The sequence below is a fragment of the Cyprinus carpio genome, chromosome B12, assembly GCF_018340385.1.
Source record: "Cyprinus carpio isolate SPL01 chromosome B12, ASM1834038v1, whole genome shotgun sequence".
NCBI classification, from domain to species: Eukaryota; Metazoa; Chordata; class Actinopteri; order Cypriniformes; family Cyprinidae; genus Cyprinus; species Cyprinus carpio.
In genome coordinates, this window is record NC_056608.1 from 9422513 (window position 1) to 9442951 (window position 20439).

A 20439-nucleotide genomic window follows, 5' to 3' on the forward strand; every position below is an offset into this window, starting at 1 on the left:
CAGTGAGCAGCAGACAGCACACCCCGATGCTTTTCTCATCATAGCTGGGGATTTCAACCATGCTGACTTAAAGAGTGTGTTTCCAAAAATACACCAACATATTAACTTTCCAACACGAGGTAATAACATTTTACTAAATATTGTAGAAACTTAATTTTCTGTAAAGTTGCTTTGTAATGATTTGTATCGTAAAAAGCGCTATACAAATAAACTTGAATTTTAGACTTTGTTTACACCACACAGAGAGGAGCTTACAAAGCCCTCCCCCTCCCCCACCTCGGTGCCTCAGACCACATCACTGTCATGCTAATGCCTGCATACAGACCGCTCGTTAATGTCGCTAAACCAGTTCAGAAACAGATTCAAGTGTGGCCAGAAGGGTCGTCTGACGCTCTTCAAGACTGCTTTGATACAACTGACTGGAATATGTTTAAGCAGGCTGCCACCTACAATAACACCACAGACCTTCAGGAGTACTCAGAGACTGTCACTGCCTACATCACCAAGTGTATTGAGGATGTAACAGTCACAAAAACCATCACTGTCCGGGCCAACCAGAAGCCGTGGATGACAGGGGAGGTCTACAGACTCCTGGAGATGCGGAACGCTGCCTTCAGAGCTGGAGATGAGGGGGGCCTGAGAACAGCCAGGGCCAACCTATCCTGCGGCATCAGAGAGGCTAAGAGACAGTACTCCAGGAGGATAGCCCATCAATTCAGCGACAGCAGAGACACTGGGAGCCTGTGGCAGGGGATACAGACCATTACGGACTACAAGCCCCCATCACGGACCTGTGACAGCAACATCTCTCTGCTGAACGAGCTGAACACCTTCTTCGCTCGCTTTGAGGCACAAAACAGCTCCACTGCACAGAAGACTCCACCTCCTCCCAGTGACCAGGTGATGACGCTGACCCCGGACAGCGTGAGGAGATCCCTCAGCAGGATCAACGCACGCAAAGCTCCGGGTCCTGACAACATTTCACTGATGTCTTCACAGACATTTTCAACATCTCACTTAGTCAGGCTGTTGTTCCCACATGCTTCAAAGCTACCACCATCATTCCAGTCCCGAAGAAACCATCTCCATCCTGCTTCAATGACTACCGTCCTGTTGCACTTACTCCCATCCTCATGAAGTGCTTCGAACGGCTAGTCATGCACCACATGAAGTCTGCCCTCCCCCCCTCCCTGGACCCATTCCAGTTTGCATATCGGTCCAATCGGTCGACCGATGATGCCATCTCAACTACCCTCCACTCAGCACTCACACATCTAGAGAAAAAAGACTCATACATCAGAATGCTGTTCATAGACTTCAGTTCAGCATTCAACACAATCATCCCTCAACAGCTCATTCACAAACAGTCACACAGCTTCTTCAGTCTGTTGCCATCAGGGAGGAGACTGCGGAGTCTCCAGGCCAGGACCAGCAGACTGAAGGACAGCTTCATCCATCAGGCTGTCAGGAAGCTGAACTAGCTCCCGAACTTGCCCCCCCGTCCCTCTTCTGCCCCAGGCACCACTGAACTATGAACAACCCCCCCTCCCCCCAGGTCCCACATCCCCAGGTCCTTCCACTAACATACGATGTCATGCACCAGTCACTTTGTGCAGCAGTGGTCTGCTCACTACCTCATTCACCATGGAACTGACGTCATTCTACCTCCTCATCAGTCAGTTTAAATAAAAATAACTGCTCTTGAGCCCTTTGTCAATTTAATCAGACTGAATAAGCTATTTTTTTTATGCACTAAAAATCTTTTTATCTGCACTGTTTGTTCACTGGTTTGCACTCTATCTGCCATGTGCCTTGCGCTGCTTTTATTTAACCATATTTTTTTTTTTCTATTATGTCTTTTTTTACATTCCCTTATTGTATAGTTTTATCTTATATTTTATATTTGATCTAGATTTTAGGCTCTACTGTTAGTGTTATCTGTATGCACCGGGGGTCTGAGAGTAACGAAATTTCGATTCTCTGTATGTATGTACTGTACATGTGGAAGAATTGACAATAAAGCAGACTTGACTTGACTTGACTTGACTTGAAAAATAAAATTATCCCAAACGTAACTGTGGCGCATGTGGCTGTGCTGCGCAATCAGTGAACCGCTTTTTTCACATTAAACATTTTATGCGAGTATTAATGACCAGTACTTTATTTGATCCTGTTCTGCAAAATGTTTGATTTTGAATTTTTGCACTCCGGTAGGCATATTTGTTTTAAAAAATCCGGCATTTACAGTGCATTAGATCGTGACAGTGGGTGTGTGCGTGCAGACGAGGACGAGCGAGCGCGGGTTTGGCTAGATGTATTTGGAGGTTGTTGCTCACGTCTCGTTCTGCACATATCCAAATGTTTCCATATTTGCAATGTATCTGAATGTTAAACTATAATATTTTGAATTTTTTTATGTAAACTAGACGGAAAAGATCATCCTCTTCATATGAGCAAAAACGTCCTTGGCATAACAGCAGAGTGGACTGGTATACTACGGTCTATTTAAACTGACCAGTGTAACCTTTTATATGTTTGGTTGACTGTACTTAATAATGAACAGACTGCGATGTAAGTTTGAAGTTAGAATGCACTTTAGATGTTCTGTGTCATTTATACCAAACACAAATGTTGCTGGCTGCTAGTGTGTTTGCAGGACTACTATTATTTATTTTTTATATATATTATTTTTTATATTTTCAGTTTAATTGATTTTTATTTATAAAATTTTATTTCTTTTATTTAAATGTATATTTAAGTTTACATTTATGTTCCAACAAACTTGAAAAAATTCTGCTTGATAAATGCTCTAAAACTTTTATGTAAATGATTGACTTTTTATATATATTTTACCTGTTTTATATATTTAATACTTGGTCAGTTTATTGATTTGTTTGGTTAACTTTAGATATTTTTTTTTTATTTGTAATACCGTGCAGTGCACAAAATTAAGATTCGAGAGATGGTTCAAGTCAGTGCTCAATAAATGATGATAAGTTTAGAAATTTTGTGCATCCACTTATTATTAGTGTGACATTTTAGCATGCAAATGAGGGGGAGAACTTCAAGATATCGGCCCTAAAAATCGGCAGCACATATCGGCCATCGGCTGACCCTGACCTCTAAACATCGGCATCGGCTATAGAAAAACCCATATCGGTCGATCTCTAGTCTAAACATTTCATCCATTGTTATTAAGGATGTAGCACTATCTGATCACTTCTGTATTTTCTTTGATATATTGATCTCTGTTACCACTGAATCTAGATCTGTCTCTGTCAGAAGGAGATGCATTAACGCTAATGTGCTGTTTATGGAGGCTATAGCTTTAACACAAAGCATTTCTGCAGACTCTGTTGATATTCTCCTTGATTCCTTTAACTCAAAAGTTAAGAATGTTATTGATGATATTGCTCCAATAATAGTCAGTAAGAAAACAAACAGACAGAAATCAGTTTGGAGAAGATCAACAGCAGTTCAGACTGCGGATGTGGTGGAAGACGAAACTTGAAATTCACTATAGCATCTATAAAGACAGGCTTCATGCTTTTAATGTGAAAATAGCCACAGCTAGACAGAATTTCTTCTCAAACCTTATAAACAGTAACTTAAACAACACTCGTACTCTTTTTGCCACTGTTGAGAGACTGACAAACCCCCCCAAGTCAAATTCCCAGTGAAATGCTCTCAGACAGCAAATGCAATGAGTTTGCTACCTTCTTTTCTGAGAAGATCATCAATATCAGGAAGGCGATTAGCACATCCTCAAGCAATGCAGAGGTCCGACAATTTGAACACATTATCAAAAAGATACTATGTCTATTTTTGAAGCAATTGATAGCAAAATTTTTGAAGAAATAGTGCAGCACCTAAAATTGTCAACCTGCTATCTTGACACACTTCCCGCATCTTTTTCCAAAAGTGTGCTTAACTGTTTAGAAGCAGATCTCTTAGAAGTGGTGAACGCCTCACTTCTTTCTTGGGACATTTCCAAACTCCCTGAAAACTGCAGTTGTTAAGCCCCTCCTGAAAAAGAGCAATCTTGATAACACCATTTTGAGCAATTATAGACCAATATCTAATCTTCCTTTTATACGCAAAATTATAGGAAAGGTAGTTTATAATCAGCTGAACAAATACTTAAACTCAAATGGATACCTGGACAATTTTCAATCTGGTTTCCGACTGCATCACAGCACTCATTAAGATAATAAATGATATTCGCTTAAATTCTGACTCTGGCAAAATATCAGTGCTGGTATTGCTAGATCCCAGTGCTGCGTTTGACACTGTCGATCATAACATACTACTAGAGAGACTGGAAAACTGGGTCGGGCTTTCTGGGATGGTAATCAAATGGTTCAGATCATACTTAGAAGGGAGAGGCTATTATGTGAGTCTAGGAGAGCATAAGTCTAAATGGAGGTCCATGACATGCGGAGTCCCACACCGCTCTTGTTTAGCCTGTATATGCTCCCACTAAGTCAAATAATGAGAAAGAACCTAATTGTATTTCACAGCTATGCTGATGATACACAGATTTACGTAGCCTTACCGCCAAATGATTACAGCCCCATTGACTCCCTTTGCCAACGTATTGATGAAATTAATAGTTGGATGTGCCAGAACTTTCTTCAGTTAAACAAGGAAAAAACTGAAGTTATTGCATTTGAAAACAAAGATGAAGTTTTCAAGGTGAATGCATACCTTGACTCTAGGGGACAACCAACTAAAAATCAAGTCAGGAATCTTGGTGTGATTCTGGAGACAGACCTTAGTTTCAGTAGTCATGTCAAAGCAGTAACAATCAGCATACTATCATCTAAAAAACATTGCAAGAATTAGCTGTTTTGTTTCCAGTTAAGACTTGGAGAAACTTTTTCATGCCTTTATCACCAGCAGGGTGGACTATTGTAATAGTCTCCTCACCGGCCTTCCCAAAAATACCATTAGACAGCTGCAGCTCATCCAGAACGCTGCCTGCCAGGATTCTGACTAGAACCAGAAAATCTGAGCATATCACACCAGTCCTCAGGTCCTTACACTGGCTTCCAGTTACATTTAGGATTGATTTTAAAGTACTTTTACTCGTTTATAAATCACTCAATGACCTAGGACCAAAATATATTGCAGATATGCTCACTGAATATAAACCTAACAGACCACTCAGATCATTAGGATCGAGTCAGTTAGAAATACCAAGGGTTCACACAAAACAAGGGGAGTCCGCCTTTAGTTACTATGCCGCACGCAGTTGGAATCAGCTTCCAGGAGAGATCATATGTGCTAAAACATTAGTCACATTTAAATCTAGATTCAAAACTCATCTGTTTGGCTGTGCATTTATTGAATGAGCACTGTGCGATGTCCGAACTGATTGCACTGTATTTTACGTATTCACTATATTTTATGTAAAATCATTTCTTATTTTTAACTGTTTTAAATTCATTTTAAATAAGTACATTTTTAAATCATTTCCAAAGTTTTAAAATTGCTTTTTATTTTTGTTATTATTTTTCTTCATGATTATTTTACTTTCTTTTATGTAAAGCACTTTGAATTACCATTGTGTACGAGATGTGCTATATAAATAAACTTGCCTAATATGGTGTAATATCTCATATGTGTTACCTACCACTAGATGGCAGATATGTAGTACTTCGATTCTAGACCAACATTACGTCTTGTTAATATATATATTGTTCGTTGTATTTGAATAGCAGAGCAAGTGAGCTGTCGTGTCATTGATGCGGAAGTAGTTCAGTTCATAGCATGTGAGTAAATTGAGAGATTTGTGAGAGAAAATCGCCTTAATGGATAATAAAAAGTCGTACCGTGAGGATGTGTTGCAAATGTTATTCGCCAATTTGGAAATGACGATCGGTTGTCTAATGATTGCGTTTCTCCCGGTACATCTTTGCAGTGCAATGGTGCCGCCTTGCAAGGCGAGAGTGTTCACAAAGCACAAACAAATGATCATTTTGACCCTTTGCCCAATGGGGATGGGGGTGGCAGGGGTGAACGTGGTTGTTGTGTCCATAGGAGAGCTGTTGCTGATCACGAGCGCTCTAAGGGCCGCTGGCAGACAGTACAGGTGCAGTCAGTGTGGAGCAGGTGCGCTCTGCGCTGTGCAATGCAATGAGAATTTGGTACCATACTCTCAAGAACTATACACTGTGTCACCTAGATACCTGATTGGGCAGATAGCTGATCAACTAATCAAAAAATAGGCACATGCATTTTACTATGCTTGTGGGCAGTGCTGCTAAAGTAAATAGTTTTACTTTTCTGTAGTTTTTCAATGGCTCTTGGTCATACCATTACATTACCTGAGCAGTTGAAGGCTGTGCATTTGGACGGAGCAAAAACTATGTAAGTGTCTAAAAGCATACGCACCGTTCCAATGAATGATTAATTACTATTAACTTAGCGTTGTTAAATTGAATGCACAAAGAAAACTGTTAAAAACAACCACAGCATTCGGAGCAAAAACTATGTAAGTGTCTAGTTGAGAGGCCGACAAACCCCCAGAGTCAAATTCCCAGTGAAATGCTCTCTCAGACAGGAAAGTGCAATGAGTTTGCTACCTTCTTGCACTGAGAAGATCATCAAATATCAGGAAGGCGAGTGGCTTCATCCTCAGAGCAATGCAGAGGAGTCCCACAATCTGAACACATTATCAAAGATACTATGTCTATTTTTGAAGCAATTGATAGTAAAAATTTTTGAAGAAATAGTGCAGCACCTAAAATGAATCAACCTGCTATCTTGACACATCTTCGCATCTTTTTCCAAAAGTGTGCTTAACTGTTTAGAAGCAGATCTCTTAGAAGTGGTGAGCGAGAAGCAGATCTCTTAGAAGTGGTGAGCGCTGGTGGAAACTGCAGTTGTTAAGCCCCTCCCTGAAAAAGAGCAATCTGATCTTTTACCATTTGGCTTAATTATAGACCAATATCTAATCTTCCTTTATTTGCCATGCATGAAATTATAGGAAAGGTAGTTTTTAATCAGCTGAACAAATCACCTTAAACTCAAATGGATACCTGGACAATTTTTCAATCTGGTTTCGGGTTTCACGCTGCATCACAGCACTCATTAAGATAATAAATGAGTATTCAGCAAATTCTGACTCTGGCAAAATATCAGCACAGTATTGCTAGATTCCCAGTGCTGCGCTTTGAAGCACTGCTCGATCATAACATACTACTAGAAGGAGACTGGAAAAACTGGAGTTCGGGCTTTCTGGGATGAAGTAACTGTCAAATGGTTCAGATCATACCCAGAAGGGAGAGAGGCTATTATGTGAGTCTGAGAGCATAAGTCTAAGTGGATCCATACAGCATAGGGTCCATGACGTCGCGTGGAGTCCCCACACGCTCTTGTTTAGCCTGTCTGTATATGCTCCCACTAAGTCAGATAATGAGAAAGAACTCTAATTGCACCTATCACAGCTATGCTGATGATGTACACAGACTTTTCCCATTAGCCTTATACAGCCAGCTGATTACAGCCCCATTGGCTCCCTTTGCTTAACGATATTGATGAGTAATTAATAGTTGGATGTGCCAAACTTTCTTCTTCCAGTTAAACAAAGGAAAAAAAAGAAGTTATTGCATTTGAAAACAAAGATGTTGAGTTTCAAGGTGAATGCTACCTTGACTCACAGGGGACAACCAACTCAAAAAATCAAGTCAGGAATCTTGGTGTGTGATTCTTGGAGACAGACCTTAGTTTTCAGTAGTCAGTGTCAAAGCAAAATTAACTCAGGCATACTTATCATTCTTTAAAAACATTGCAAGAATTAGCTGTTTTGTTTCCAGTTAAGACTTGGAGAAAACTTTGTTCATGCCTTTATCACCAGCAGGGGTGGACTATTGTAATAGTCTCCTCACCGCCCTTCCAAAAATACCATTAGACAGCTGCGGCTCATCAGAACGCTGCTGCCAGGATTCTGACTAGAACCAGAAAATCTGAGCATATACACCACCTCAGGTCCTTACACTGGCTTCCAGTTACATTTTAGGATTGATTTTAAAGTACTTTTTACAATGCTTATAAATCACTCAATGACCTAGGACCAAAATATATTACAGATATGCTCACTGAATATAAAACCTAACAGACCACTCAGATCAATGAGGATCGAGTCAGTTAGAAATACCAAGGGGTCACACAAAACAAAGGGGAGTCCATAGCCTTAGTTACTATGCCGCCCGCAGTTGGAATCAGCTTCCAGAAGAGATCAGATGTGCTATAAACATTGAGTCCACATTTAAATCTAGATTCAAAACTCATCTGTTTGGCTGTGCATTTATTGAATGAAGCACTGTGCGAAGTCGAACTGATTGCACTGTATTTTATCCGTATTCACTATATTTTATGTAAAATCATGTTCCTATTTTTAATCTGTTTTAAATTCATTTTAAATGAGTCAATTTTTTTTAATCATCCTTTCCAAAGTTTTAAAATTGCTTTTTATTTTTGTATTATTTTTTTCATGATTATTTTACTTCTTTTATGTACGCACTTTTGAATTACCATTGTGTAGGAGATGTTGCTATATAAAGAAACTTGCCCTTCTGCCTTGCCTTGCCTAATATGGTGTAATATCTCATATGTGTTACCTACCACTAGATGGCAGACATGTAGTACTTCGATTCTAGACCAACATTACGTCAAGTTCCTATAAAGAGTGTTCGAGGAAATAGCAGAGCAAGTGAGCTGTCGTGTCATTGATGCGGAAGTAGTTCAGTTCATAGCATGTGAGTAAATTGAGAGATTTGTGAGAGAAAATCGCCTTAATGGATAATAAAAAGTCGTACCGTGAAGGATGTGGTTGCAAATGTTATTCGCCAAATTTGGGAACCTGGACGAGTCGGTCGTCTAATGATTGCGTTTTCTCACCGGTACAGATCTTTGCAGTGCAATGGTGCCACCTTGCAAGGCAGAGAGTGTCACAAAGCACAAACAAATGATCATTTTGACCCTTTGCCCAATGGGGATGGGGTGGTGGCAATGGGTGAAACGTGGTTGTTGTGTCCATAGGAGAGCTGTTGCTGAATCACGAGCGCTCTAAGGGCCGCTGGCAGACAGTACAGGTGGCAGTCAGTGTGGAGCAGTTTGCGCTCTGCGCTGTGCCCATGCAATGAGAATTTGGTACCAATACTCTCAAGAACTATCACACTGTGTCACCTAGATACCTTATTGGGCAGATAGCTGGTGTCAACTAATCAAAAAATAGGCACATGCATTTTACTATGCTTGTGGGCAGTGTTTGCTAAAGTAAATATTTTTACTTATTGAAGTAGGTTTACTTTGGTTTCTGTAGTTTTTTTCAATGGCTCTTGGTCTATACCATTACATTACCTGAGCAGTTGAAGGGCTGTGCATTTGGACGGGAGCAAAAACTATGTAAGTGTCTAAAAGCATACGCACCGTTCCAATGAATGATTAATTACTATTAACTTAGCGTTGTTAAATTGAATGCACAAAGAAAACTGTTAAAAACAACCACAGCATTCACATCAACCTTGAAATAAGGGCGAGGTTTATCTGTCAATCAAATGCATGAAAGGTTGCATTCATCATTATAGCAAAACAGACATCGGGTGCATTTCCTTTCAGAAAATCATCATTCACTGTTGAAAGGAAAAGTTAAAATACTGTCACATTTTATTTTATGAAAAACAAAGATACTGACCACTCAAATCATGCAAAAGGCTGTGAAAAATGTTACCCCATACATCCACACTGTGCTACACAATAGTTAACACAAAATAATACTTTTAGATCCTTTTTTTTTAAATCTTGGCTTACATACCCTAGTGAAAAATAAATATACTAAAATATATTTGAAATAAATTTATTTCATGCAACGTATACTACAAAAACATTTGCATATATAATTGCTTAATATAAAACACCCTGCAATTGTACTTTTAGTATACTAAACTGGTATACTTAGTCTGCTAAATTGGAACAACACATTTTGAACTTAATCCACTTTAATTGTGAGGAAGTAGTGTTAAAGTCCAACTAAATATATACTGAAGTACATTTGATTGTGCTAAAGTGGAACTATTGCAAGTATACTTCAGGTACACTATCACAATGTCTTGCATTTTAAAGTCCCATATTTTTCAAAGATCATATAATCCTCATTAATAGTGGCATTGAAACACATTTTAAGCTTAATATTAAGAAATGTACATTGTGCACAAGTAGTACTACAAATAAAGTTTAATTATAATTTTTATAGCAGTAAGTCTCGAGTGATATGTCAGTAAATTAATAGATTTGAACTATACTTGACGGACTATCAATGACAGACATTATTGAGAAATATTGTTCTGAAGATCTTGAATATCTGATGGTGAAGTGCAGACCATTCTCTATGCCTAGAGAACTCACTGTCATTACAATCATGGCTGTATACATACCACCACAAGCGTACGCTAATATGGCATTAGAGAAACTACACACTGTTGTCAGTAAACAACAGAACCTATATACAGATGCAGTAGTGATTTTAATCATTCCATTTTGAAGAAAATACTGTAGAGTATACTACATCAGTTTTGGCTTATAGATTTTTGTTACTGAGACTGTCCTAACAACTAAAACTATTAGGACTTTCCCTAATCAGAAGCCATGGTTTGACAGAAGAGTTAAGTTTTTGCATAAAGAGAGGAATGCAGCCTTTAAATCTGGTGATACGCAGGCCTAGAGTAATGCAAGGAGAGAACTGAAGAAGAGCATTAAAGAGACAAAGTATAAATATAAACAGCATCTTGAAGGCCAGTTTAATAATAGCAATTCCCACAGTATGTGGAGAGGAATAAAGGCCATCACTGACTATAATTGCAGGTCTTCACATATCAGTAATGATCCCTGTCTTCTTGATTCTTTGAACTGCTTCTTTGCTCGCTTTGATGATCAAAATGACAACAGAGCCTACTCTGTAAAACAGTAAAAAGAAAGGCAATTGTTTTTAAGCACTATCAATTGAGATCTACATTGAGGAGGATTGATATCAACAAAGCATCAGGCCCTGACAGAGTTTCAGGCCACACACTAAGAACATGTGCAGATCAGCTGGCGGGAGTGTTTACAAGTTTTTTTTTAACCTCTTACTACAATTGGCTGTCGATCCTACCTGTCTGAAGTCGACAACCATCATTCCTGTACCTAAAAGAGCTGCAATTTCTCTGACCCCTGTTATTACACAGTGCTTCGAGAGACTTATATTGTCATACATGGCCCTGACACATCTAGAGCAGTGAACAGTTATAGGGCCTTTCGCACCACAGGAACCTTTTCATAGTACCAGAACTAATTGTGGAACTACCCACTTTTGGCCGTTTTCGCACCACAGGAATTGGGTGCAATGTTTATATAATTCCTGACTAAATGTATGATCAAGTGAAACATTATAAAGTTTCATTCACAGCATCTAAATGTCTCACCATGCCAGGGTGTTTTTTTTATGTTATATAACATAAACAGCAATACGATATTAAAAAAAAATATAGTTGCTAGCCTAATGTCAGTAAGAATGGTTAGACAAAACTTTACTGAGATAGGCTATTCTCTGTTCACGAATAAAGCCACATATGTTTATAACTATATATATTGTATAGGCCTACATACAAAGCATGTTTGTGTTTATGAATGTAACTAAGCTTCTGTTCATAAATATCTACTCTGGTGTAAGTATATTGAATGTGTTATACCCGGGATCCTCTGAGGTGTAAATGTATCAAGTAAGCTGTAAATATCACTGATAATATGTGTGCTATGTGGTTATTGTTTTTTCTATAAATTAGTACTAGTATCAGTGACCATCACAATAATGTAAATAATGTAGTTTAAAAAAATATTTTGTCCTCAGAGTCTTTCTTGTAACTCTTCTCTCTCAGTCACACACCTGGCTGAAAGGCTCATTATGCAGCTCATTATGCGGGCCTTTGTCTTCTCAGGTGTGTATCACAGCATTTTGAATGATAGTTGACGCCTTCTCGCATATACCTTTCCTACACAAAAAGTGTCTTAAAAAATTTAAATCAATATATTGTTTTCTGTGAGTGAGTAATCAAGATGATTTTCACATCATTTTGAAGCAAAAACTCTAGGCTTCAAAATCTGTTCTCAGAAGTCTTGTGAACACATGTTATCTAGGTGTTTTATTGCCTTATTTCAGTGACTTCAAAATGTTAGTTTTTCACTAACCACGCATAAACGTCGCTTTCTCAAAAACACAATCATATACATACATGCTGCTCACATATTATTGTAGCCCAGTTTGTGCTGATTACAGTGTTATTAGACTTTAGCCATTTATGTGTTTATAAGCAACTGAAAAAAACACAAATATCAGGGCATGTCAAAACTTATCTAGGCCCCCAAAACATCCTCAGGCCCCAGAGGGTTAATTAAGCAGAACTTTAAGGCTTAATATAATTTAAATGGATGAATTATAAAAAATTCACCCCCTCACAGTTGTCATGAAGGGCATAATTAGCAATATAAACCAAAATTATTTTTTGAACCAGTCTGGAAACATTTTTTCTGGTGTAAATTTGGGCATTTGAACATGGGGAGTATATGGGATTGACTCCCCTTTGCAGCAAGCCTCTAGCGCAGGTCGGCAACCCATTTGGCATGATGTGCCATTTTTTATTTTTCTGGTTAACCACGGTGCAAACACCGTATCATTTAAATTAGGGGAGGCAGAATTTTGAGGTGAAAATGGGAGTAGGATATAGCAGTGGTCATTTTCTATCGTAAAACGTATTGTTAAAAGTTGACTAATATTAAATGATTTGCAGCTTCATCTTACCTCGCTCTCTTTAACTTTAAACTGAGCTTCGCATTTTGCATCTGTGAACAGTAAACCCCACCTACTTTGATTTGATTGGCCATTTTAGTCATCTTGACATTGACGAGCTCTGTTAGATTGCTGAGGCTTTGATCTGAAGTGCCTAGTATGTAGCGGTCACGCCCGCATCAGTAGACTAGCGCAGTTTATTTATTTCTCCCACTTTAATAGTATTTATAGCTCCTTACAGGCTGTGTGTCTTATTTATTACCTCAAAATGTACGTCAGTATGCAGTTTCCCCTATTGCTCGCGTGTCAGCGATTATCCCTCTGCGTGCCACTGTTGGATGTAGGTTGCCGACCCCTACTCTAGTGGCCAGTTGACTATTTACAGTTTAAGTCAGTTCCTTGTTGGCTTCACGAGAGAGCGGGAGGTTGGCGCTGGTTTTCGATTCACTGTTAATGCTAGCTGCCCTTGGTTTGAGCCGCTTTAATTTGGATTTTGGAACACAACATTCATCATTAGAAACGTTTATAAATCTGTTGTTGTTTACAAAGAAGTTGTCACACGATTCTTCAGAAATCATTCTAATGTCAATTTGCTGCTCAAGAAACATTTCTAATCAATGTTGAAAACAGTTTTGTTGCTTAATATTTTTGTGGAAAAAATGATACCACTCAAATATTTGTATATGATTTAAAAAAGAGAGAGAAACAAATAATTTTATTCATCATTCATGAAAGTGACAAAAAGTGAGTGAAGACATTTAAAATGATTTATATTTAATAAATGCATTAACAATTTAATTATATATTTGATTAAACTTTATATTTATCAAAACATTCCTGAAAAATAAAGTGCATCATTTCCACACAAAATATAAAGCAGCAAAATTCTTTTCAACATTGATAATAATCAAAAAATGTTTCTGAGCATCAAATAAATTGTAATGATTTCTAAAAGATCATGTGACACTGAAAACTGGAGTAGTGATGAAGAAAATTCTGCTTTGCATCACAGAAATAACATCACATTTTATATAATATATTAAATCAAAAACTTTTTTGTATTTGTAATAATATTTCACAATATTTTTTTTATAGTGTTCCCAATCCTACCCTGCATCTCAATGTACCTACTTGTACTACACTCTTAAAGTATGTACTCTTTTGGTGAAGAAAAAGTACACACTTTTGAGTGTGTAGTAGAAGAGTAGGCAAGCTTTGGGACATACTATAACATCATACAATTGCATCTTTAAAGGACCGCTCTGTCGCACCTGTTACATGTACCCTGTAACTTTAAACTAGCCTGTCAATCATCTTGTCACAGTTAACATCCTCCACATTTAATTTCATTTAACTTCCTACCGTACTAGAGAGAAAATAAGTAGCTCGTTGATCTGCCAGTCGCGGGTCTTTCAAGTGGAGAACTCTGCTCATTTTCGGCATAATTATGCATTTAAAAGTTAACAACCAAATGGATGTTTATAAAAGTTCACATTGCTGTTGCAGATGAAATATAACACAGATAACAATAAATAAATATTTTTTACCAGGTTAAATGTAGGGATGCGCCAGTCTGATATTCATATTAGGTATCGGCTCCGATACTGCCATTTTTCTCGGTTTGGGTATCAGTCAGAGAGGCCTGATCCAAATCCGAGATTTTATTTATTTTTTATTCCGATTGTGCAAATTATTCTGTGTTACTTCTGAAGCCATACGGTAGCTTTTAATGTGAGCTACATATGAATATTTAAGTTCTTACATTAAAGTTCACACAAACTCTTTTCTCCTCTGTGGCTGTCAGTCATTCATTCAGCCTTTAAACTGTGGTCGCATTCAGTTACGACAGTCAGCTCGGCAAAGCTCTCGCCAAGATCATTCTGTGTTCCCATTATTATACATATTTGTAAATACATGTATACGATTTTGCAAAAAGGACTTTATATTCTTGACAGAGTTTAATGTTGTTCTGTTACTTGCTACAGGGTGTCTGTGAGAACAAAACATGGGCGTAGAAAAGACTATACATTTTTTTACGTGCACAGTAACTGAAATTTAAAACTGTTAAAAGAAAGGCTCAATAACTGTTGCACAGATATAATATACTACGCATCGACGCTGTGTTGCTTCAAATGCATCATTCTGCACAACGGATGAGCACATTGTAAGTGCTTCGTGCTGCACTGTTTTCGTTTTTTTCCTATCGTATCTATCATATGTTGTAGCCTTATTAAAAAATATGCTAAACATTTAAAAGAAATGTATTTTAATTTTATAGTATATACTTGTATATAAATACATTCATGAATGTTTTTAATGAATGGATTTAATAATACAAATAGCAATGTGTAACATTTTTCCACATTTAGTGCAACACTTTTATTTGTTCCCCACAAAATAGTTTTTTTCACTAAATGTTTGGATTTCTAAAATTGTGCACTGATTTTTCTAGAATAACTTTTGCTGCCAAATTATACAATAACTTAGTTTATGATACATTTTTTGTCATATATTATGAATATACTTAGGCCTATATTTTTTCATATTTATTGTTTATTCTAATTTTCTTTATAATGAAGTAGTCTGTATCTAGTAGATTGTGAAAGAATGATAATCAGTTTCACACACAGAAATATATAAATTCTACATTTATTTAAATGGGGGAAAAAACTTTACTGGTATCGGATCGGAAATTGGCCAATACTGAACCCTAGGTATCGGATTCCGTATCGGAGGTGAAAAAGGTTGATCGGAGCATGGCTGTTGATTATTAGTAGCTCAAACCCCTTTTTGTAAACCTCTCTACCTAACCGACGATTGTGCACATCTGCCACGTTTGTAGTTTTTCTAACGCGTTTTATTCATGTTTGTAATTCTGGACTGAATCCTTCACCAAAGCGCAATGGATTGTGGCCAATTTTAGCCATTAGAGTGCGCACAGATCCACACTTAAAAAATCGACCTGAAATATTAGACCATCCGGGGACTTTTGGCATACTCTTTTCAACATACTATGCTTTGGAACACACTTATTCTAATCTCACATACTATTTAGGGAGGAAGTGATGACCATTTCACTCATGCTTTTGAACTGAAGGATCTACAATGATCTTTATTATAATAATAATAATAAAAAAAAAGATTGGTAAGTGGATAATTTGATAATTAACTTTTGGACTTTTGGAGATGCATCCTATAGAAGTCTTTTTTTTTATTCATAAACTAAGAAAAGCATTGACAACAAAAATTAATCTTCAGATTGAGGAGTAAGTATTGATCCCTTTAAAGTGGTCATGAACTGAGAAATTAATGTTTCATTGCTATTTGCAGAAGAAGATCTGCAGTCTACAGTCCGCCACGCCTATATAATGTAGAAGCAGAGTTATTATTCCTTACATGTATTATTCTTTATGTATTATTCATTCCTGACTGAATAATCTCTTGCATGTATAGTGGATATTTAATATAATTTAAATATCACTTGAATGTCTGAATCTCTTGTTTTTCCTGTTTCTTTTACATTGCATTCCTCATCATCAGTATCTTCGTTGCCATCAATGACGGATCGCCTGGAGTCCATTGCTCGGCAGAACATGTGAGATTTTTTTATATATATATATATATATATATATATATACATATATATATATATACATATATACATATACATATAGATACACACACACACACACACACACACACACACACACACATACATATATATATATACACACAAACCTAATTTCCAAAAAAATTGGGACACTGTACAAATTGTGAGTAAAAAAAGAATGGAATAATTTACAAATCTCATAAACTTATTTTTTATTCATAGTAGAATATAGATAACATATCAAATGTTGAAAGTGATACATTTTGAATTGTCATGCCAAATATTGGCTCATTTTGGATTTCATGAGAGCTACACATTCCAAAAAAGTTGGGACAGGTTGCAATAAGAGGCCGGAAAGTTAAATGTACATATAAGAAACAGCTGGAGGACCAATTTGCAACTTATTAGGTCAATTGGCAACATGATTGGGTATAAAAAGAGCCTCTCAGAGTGGCAGTGTCTCTCAGAAGTCAAGATGGGCAGAGGATCAACAATTCCACCAATGCTGCGGCGAAAAATAGTGGAGCAATATCAGAAAGGAGTTTCTCAGAGAAAAAAATGCAAAGAGTTTGAAGTACATCTACAGTGCATAATATTGCCCAAAGATTCAGAGAATCTGGAACAATCTCTGTGCGTAAGGGTCAAGGCTGGAAAACCATACTGGATGCCCGTGATCTTCGGGCCCTTAGACGGCACTGCATCACATACAGTAATGCTACTGTAATGAAAATTACAACATGGGCTCAGGAATACTTCCAGAAAACATTGTCGGTGAACACAATCCACCATGCCATTCACCGTTGCCGGCTAAAACTCTATAGGTAGAAAAAAGAAGCCATATCTAAACATGATCCAGAAGCGCAGGCGTTTTCTCTGGGCCAAGGCTCATTTAAAATGGACTGTGGCAAAGTGGAAAACTGTTCTGTGGTCAGACGAATCAAAATTTGGAATTCTTTTTGGAAAAAAATGGGACACCATGTCATCCGGACTTAAGAGGACAAGGACAACCCAAGTTGTTATCAGCGCTCAGTTCAGAAGCCTGGCATCTCTGATGGTATGGGGTTGCATGAGTGCGTGTGGCATGGGCAGCTTACACATCTGGAAAGGCACCATCAATGCTGAAAGGTATATCCAAGTCCTAGAACAACATATGCTCCCATCCAGACGTCATCTCTTTCAGGGAAGACCTTGCATTTTCCAACATGACAATGCTAGACCACATACTGCATCAATTACAACATCATGGCTGCGTAGAAGAAGGATCCGGGTACTGAAATGGCCAGCCTGCAGTCCAGATTTTTCACCCATAGAAAACATTTGGCGCATCATAAAGAGGAAGATGCGACAAAGAAGACCTAAGACACTTGAGCAACTAGAAGCCTGTATAAACAAGAATGGGACAACATTCCTATTCCTATTAACATATTAACTTGAGCAACTTGTCTCCTCAGTCCCTAGACGTTTGCAGACTGTTATAAAAAGAAGAGGGGATGCCTTGGCCTTGTCCCAACTTTTTTGAGATATGTTGATGCCATGAAATTTAAAATCAACTTATTTTTCCCTTAAAATGATAAATGTTCTCAGTTTAAACATTTGATATGTCATCTATGTTGTATTATGAATAAAATATTGAAATTTGAAACTTCCACATCATTGCATTCTATTTTTGTTCACTATTTGTACAGTGTCACAACTTTTTTGGAATCGGGTTTGTATATATATATATATATATATATATATATATATATATATATATATATATATATATATATATATATATATATATATATATATATATATATATATATATACACACACACACACATACATACATACTGCAACTGATACAATGTGCACTGTAGGACGATACTAATAATCTTTTCTCTAAAGGTAAGTGTTGGAGACGTTTTAATCTAATATTGTCATGATTTATTAATTGGCTACGACACTGGGGAAGTTGTGGCCTAATGGTTAGAAAGTCGGACTCGCAATCTCAAGGCTGCGAGTTCGAGTCTCGGGCCGGCAGGGATTGTAGGTGGGGGGAGTGTATGTACAGTGCTCTCTCCACCTTCAATACCACGACTGAGGTGCCCTTGAGCAAGGCACCGAACCCCCAATTGCTCCCCAGGCGCCGCAGCATAAATGGCTGCCCACTTCTCTGGGTGTGTGTTCACAGTGTGTGTGTGTGTGTTCACTGCTGTGTGTGTGTGCACTTTGAATGGGTTAAATGCAGAGCACAAATTCTGAGTATGGGTCACTATACTTGGCTGTATGTCACGTCACTTTCACTTTCATTTAGCTAGAGTGTGCCAACATAAATTCAGTGAAAACAAATACATGCAATACAAGCCTCAAAACAGGACTTCTTAGGAAAATGCAGAACTTACTCAATACATGCTTTGGAGCCTTGGTGTTATATGTAACATAACTAACGTAATGTTAAAAAAAAAAAAAAAATGATTAATCACGATTAATCACATCCAAAATAAAAGTTTTTGTTTACATAATATATGCGTGTATGCTGTGTATATTTATTATGTATATATGATTACAAACACATGCATGTATACATTTAAGAAAAATATGTTATGTTTATATATTAAATATATTTATATATAATATAAAATATAAGAATATAAATATATTAATGTATATATATGTAAATATTTTTCAAAATATATACTGTATGTGTATGTATTTATATATACATAATAAATATACACAGTACACATACATACAGTATGTAAACAAAAACTTTTATTTTGGATGCGATTAATCGCGATTAATCATTTGACAGCACTAATTTTTATTTCTGTTTGATTACGTCTTTAATAGATTTTTCCGTCCTTTCTGCCATATGTACATTAACTGACAGTAACCACTGATAAGCTACTACTAAATATATTGTAGAAACTTAATTTTCTGTAAAGCTGTTTGAAATGATTAGTAATGTGAAAATTGCTATACAAATAAACTTGAATTGAATTGAATTTTACTTGATCTAACTTTACTTTAAGACAACCTAATTATTTAATACGCTAAATGGTATGATTGGTATTTCTCTTGTTGTGGTGCTATGTGCCTACAGGTTGGGATCTCACCTGAGCCCCTCGCGTACTGAGTGTTATATCACCTCAGATATGTTCTACGTTGAGGTGCATTTGGATAAAGCAGGAAAGCTTGTGGACGTAAAAGTGGCCCACCATGGCGAAAACCCTGTGGTGAGAGGAGGACTTATGTGGTTATTGTGGATAGCATAATAAAGTTGTATGTCTTTTGCGCTGTGATCTTACTTTTTTGTTTCATTGTCATGTAGAGTTGTCCTGAGCTGATACAACATTTAAGGTAAGTTAAGGGAAAGTAAATCTGCAAAGTGGAATATGGTGAGGCATATTTAGTTTACTTCTGTGTAGGGCCTCAAAAAAAAAAAAAAAACTTTTGAAGGTCTGTAATTTATGTCACCCAATCACATCAAAACACATATGCTTAGAAACAAACACACCAGCCTTAAATGGATAGTTCATTCAAAAATGAAAATTTGATGTTTATCTGCTTACCCCCAGGGCATCCAAGATGTAGGTGATTTTGTTTCTTCAGTAGAACACAAATTATGATTTTTAACTTCAGCCGTTACAGTCTCTCAGTCGTACACTGCATGGCAATGGTAACAGAATCTATAAGAGTAAAAAAAAACATGCACAGACAAATCCAAATTAAACCCTGTGGCTCGTGACGATATATTGATGTATAAAGACACAAAACGATCGGTCTGTGCAAGAAACTGAACAGTATTTATATCAGGTTTTTTTTACAAACCCGATTCCAAAAAAGTTGGGACACTGTACAAATTGTGAGTAAAAAAGGAATGGAATAATTTACAAATCTCATAAACTTATATTTTATTCACAATAGAATATAAGATAACATATCAAATGTTGAAAGTGAGACATTTTGAAATGTCATGCCAAATATTGGCTCATTTTGGGTTTCATGAGAGCTACAC

At 37.1% G+C, this 20439-nt stretch overlaps 1 protein-coding gene across 1 annotated transcript in view; it reads left to right on the top strand.

The window, feature by feature from the left end:
* The window catches only part of LOC109062073 (mediator of RNA polymerase II transcription subunit 1-like), a 192377-nt gene that overhangs the window by 47857 nt on the left and 124081 nt on the right, over positions 1-20439 (top strand). Inside the window, 3 exon segments of the mRNA XM_042735243.1 lie at positions 16367-16421; positions 19525-19657; positions 19753-19781. Coding sequence (XP_042591177.1) covers positions 16367-16421; positions 19525-19657; positions 19753-19781 — 217 coding nt within the window.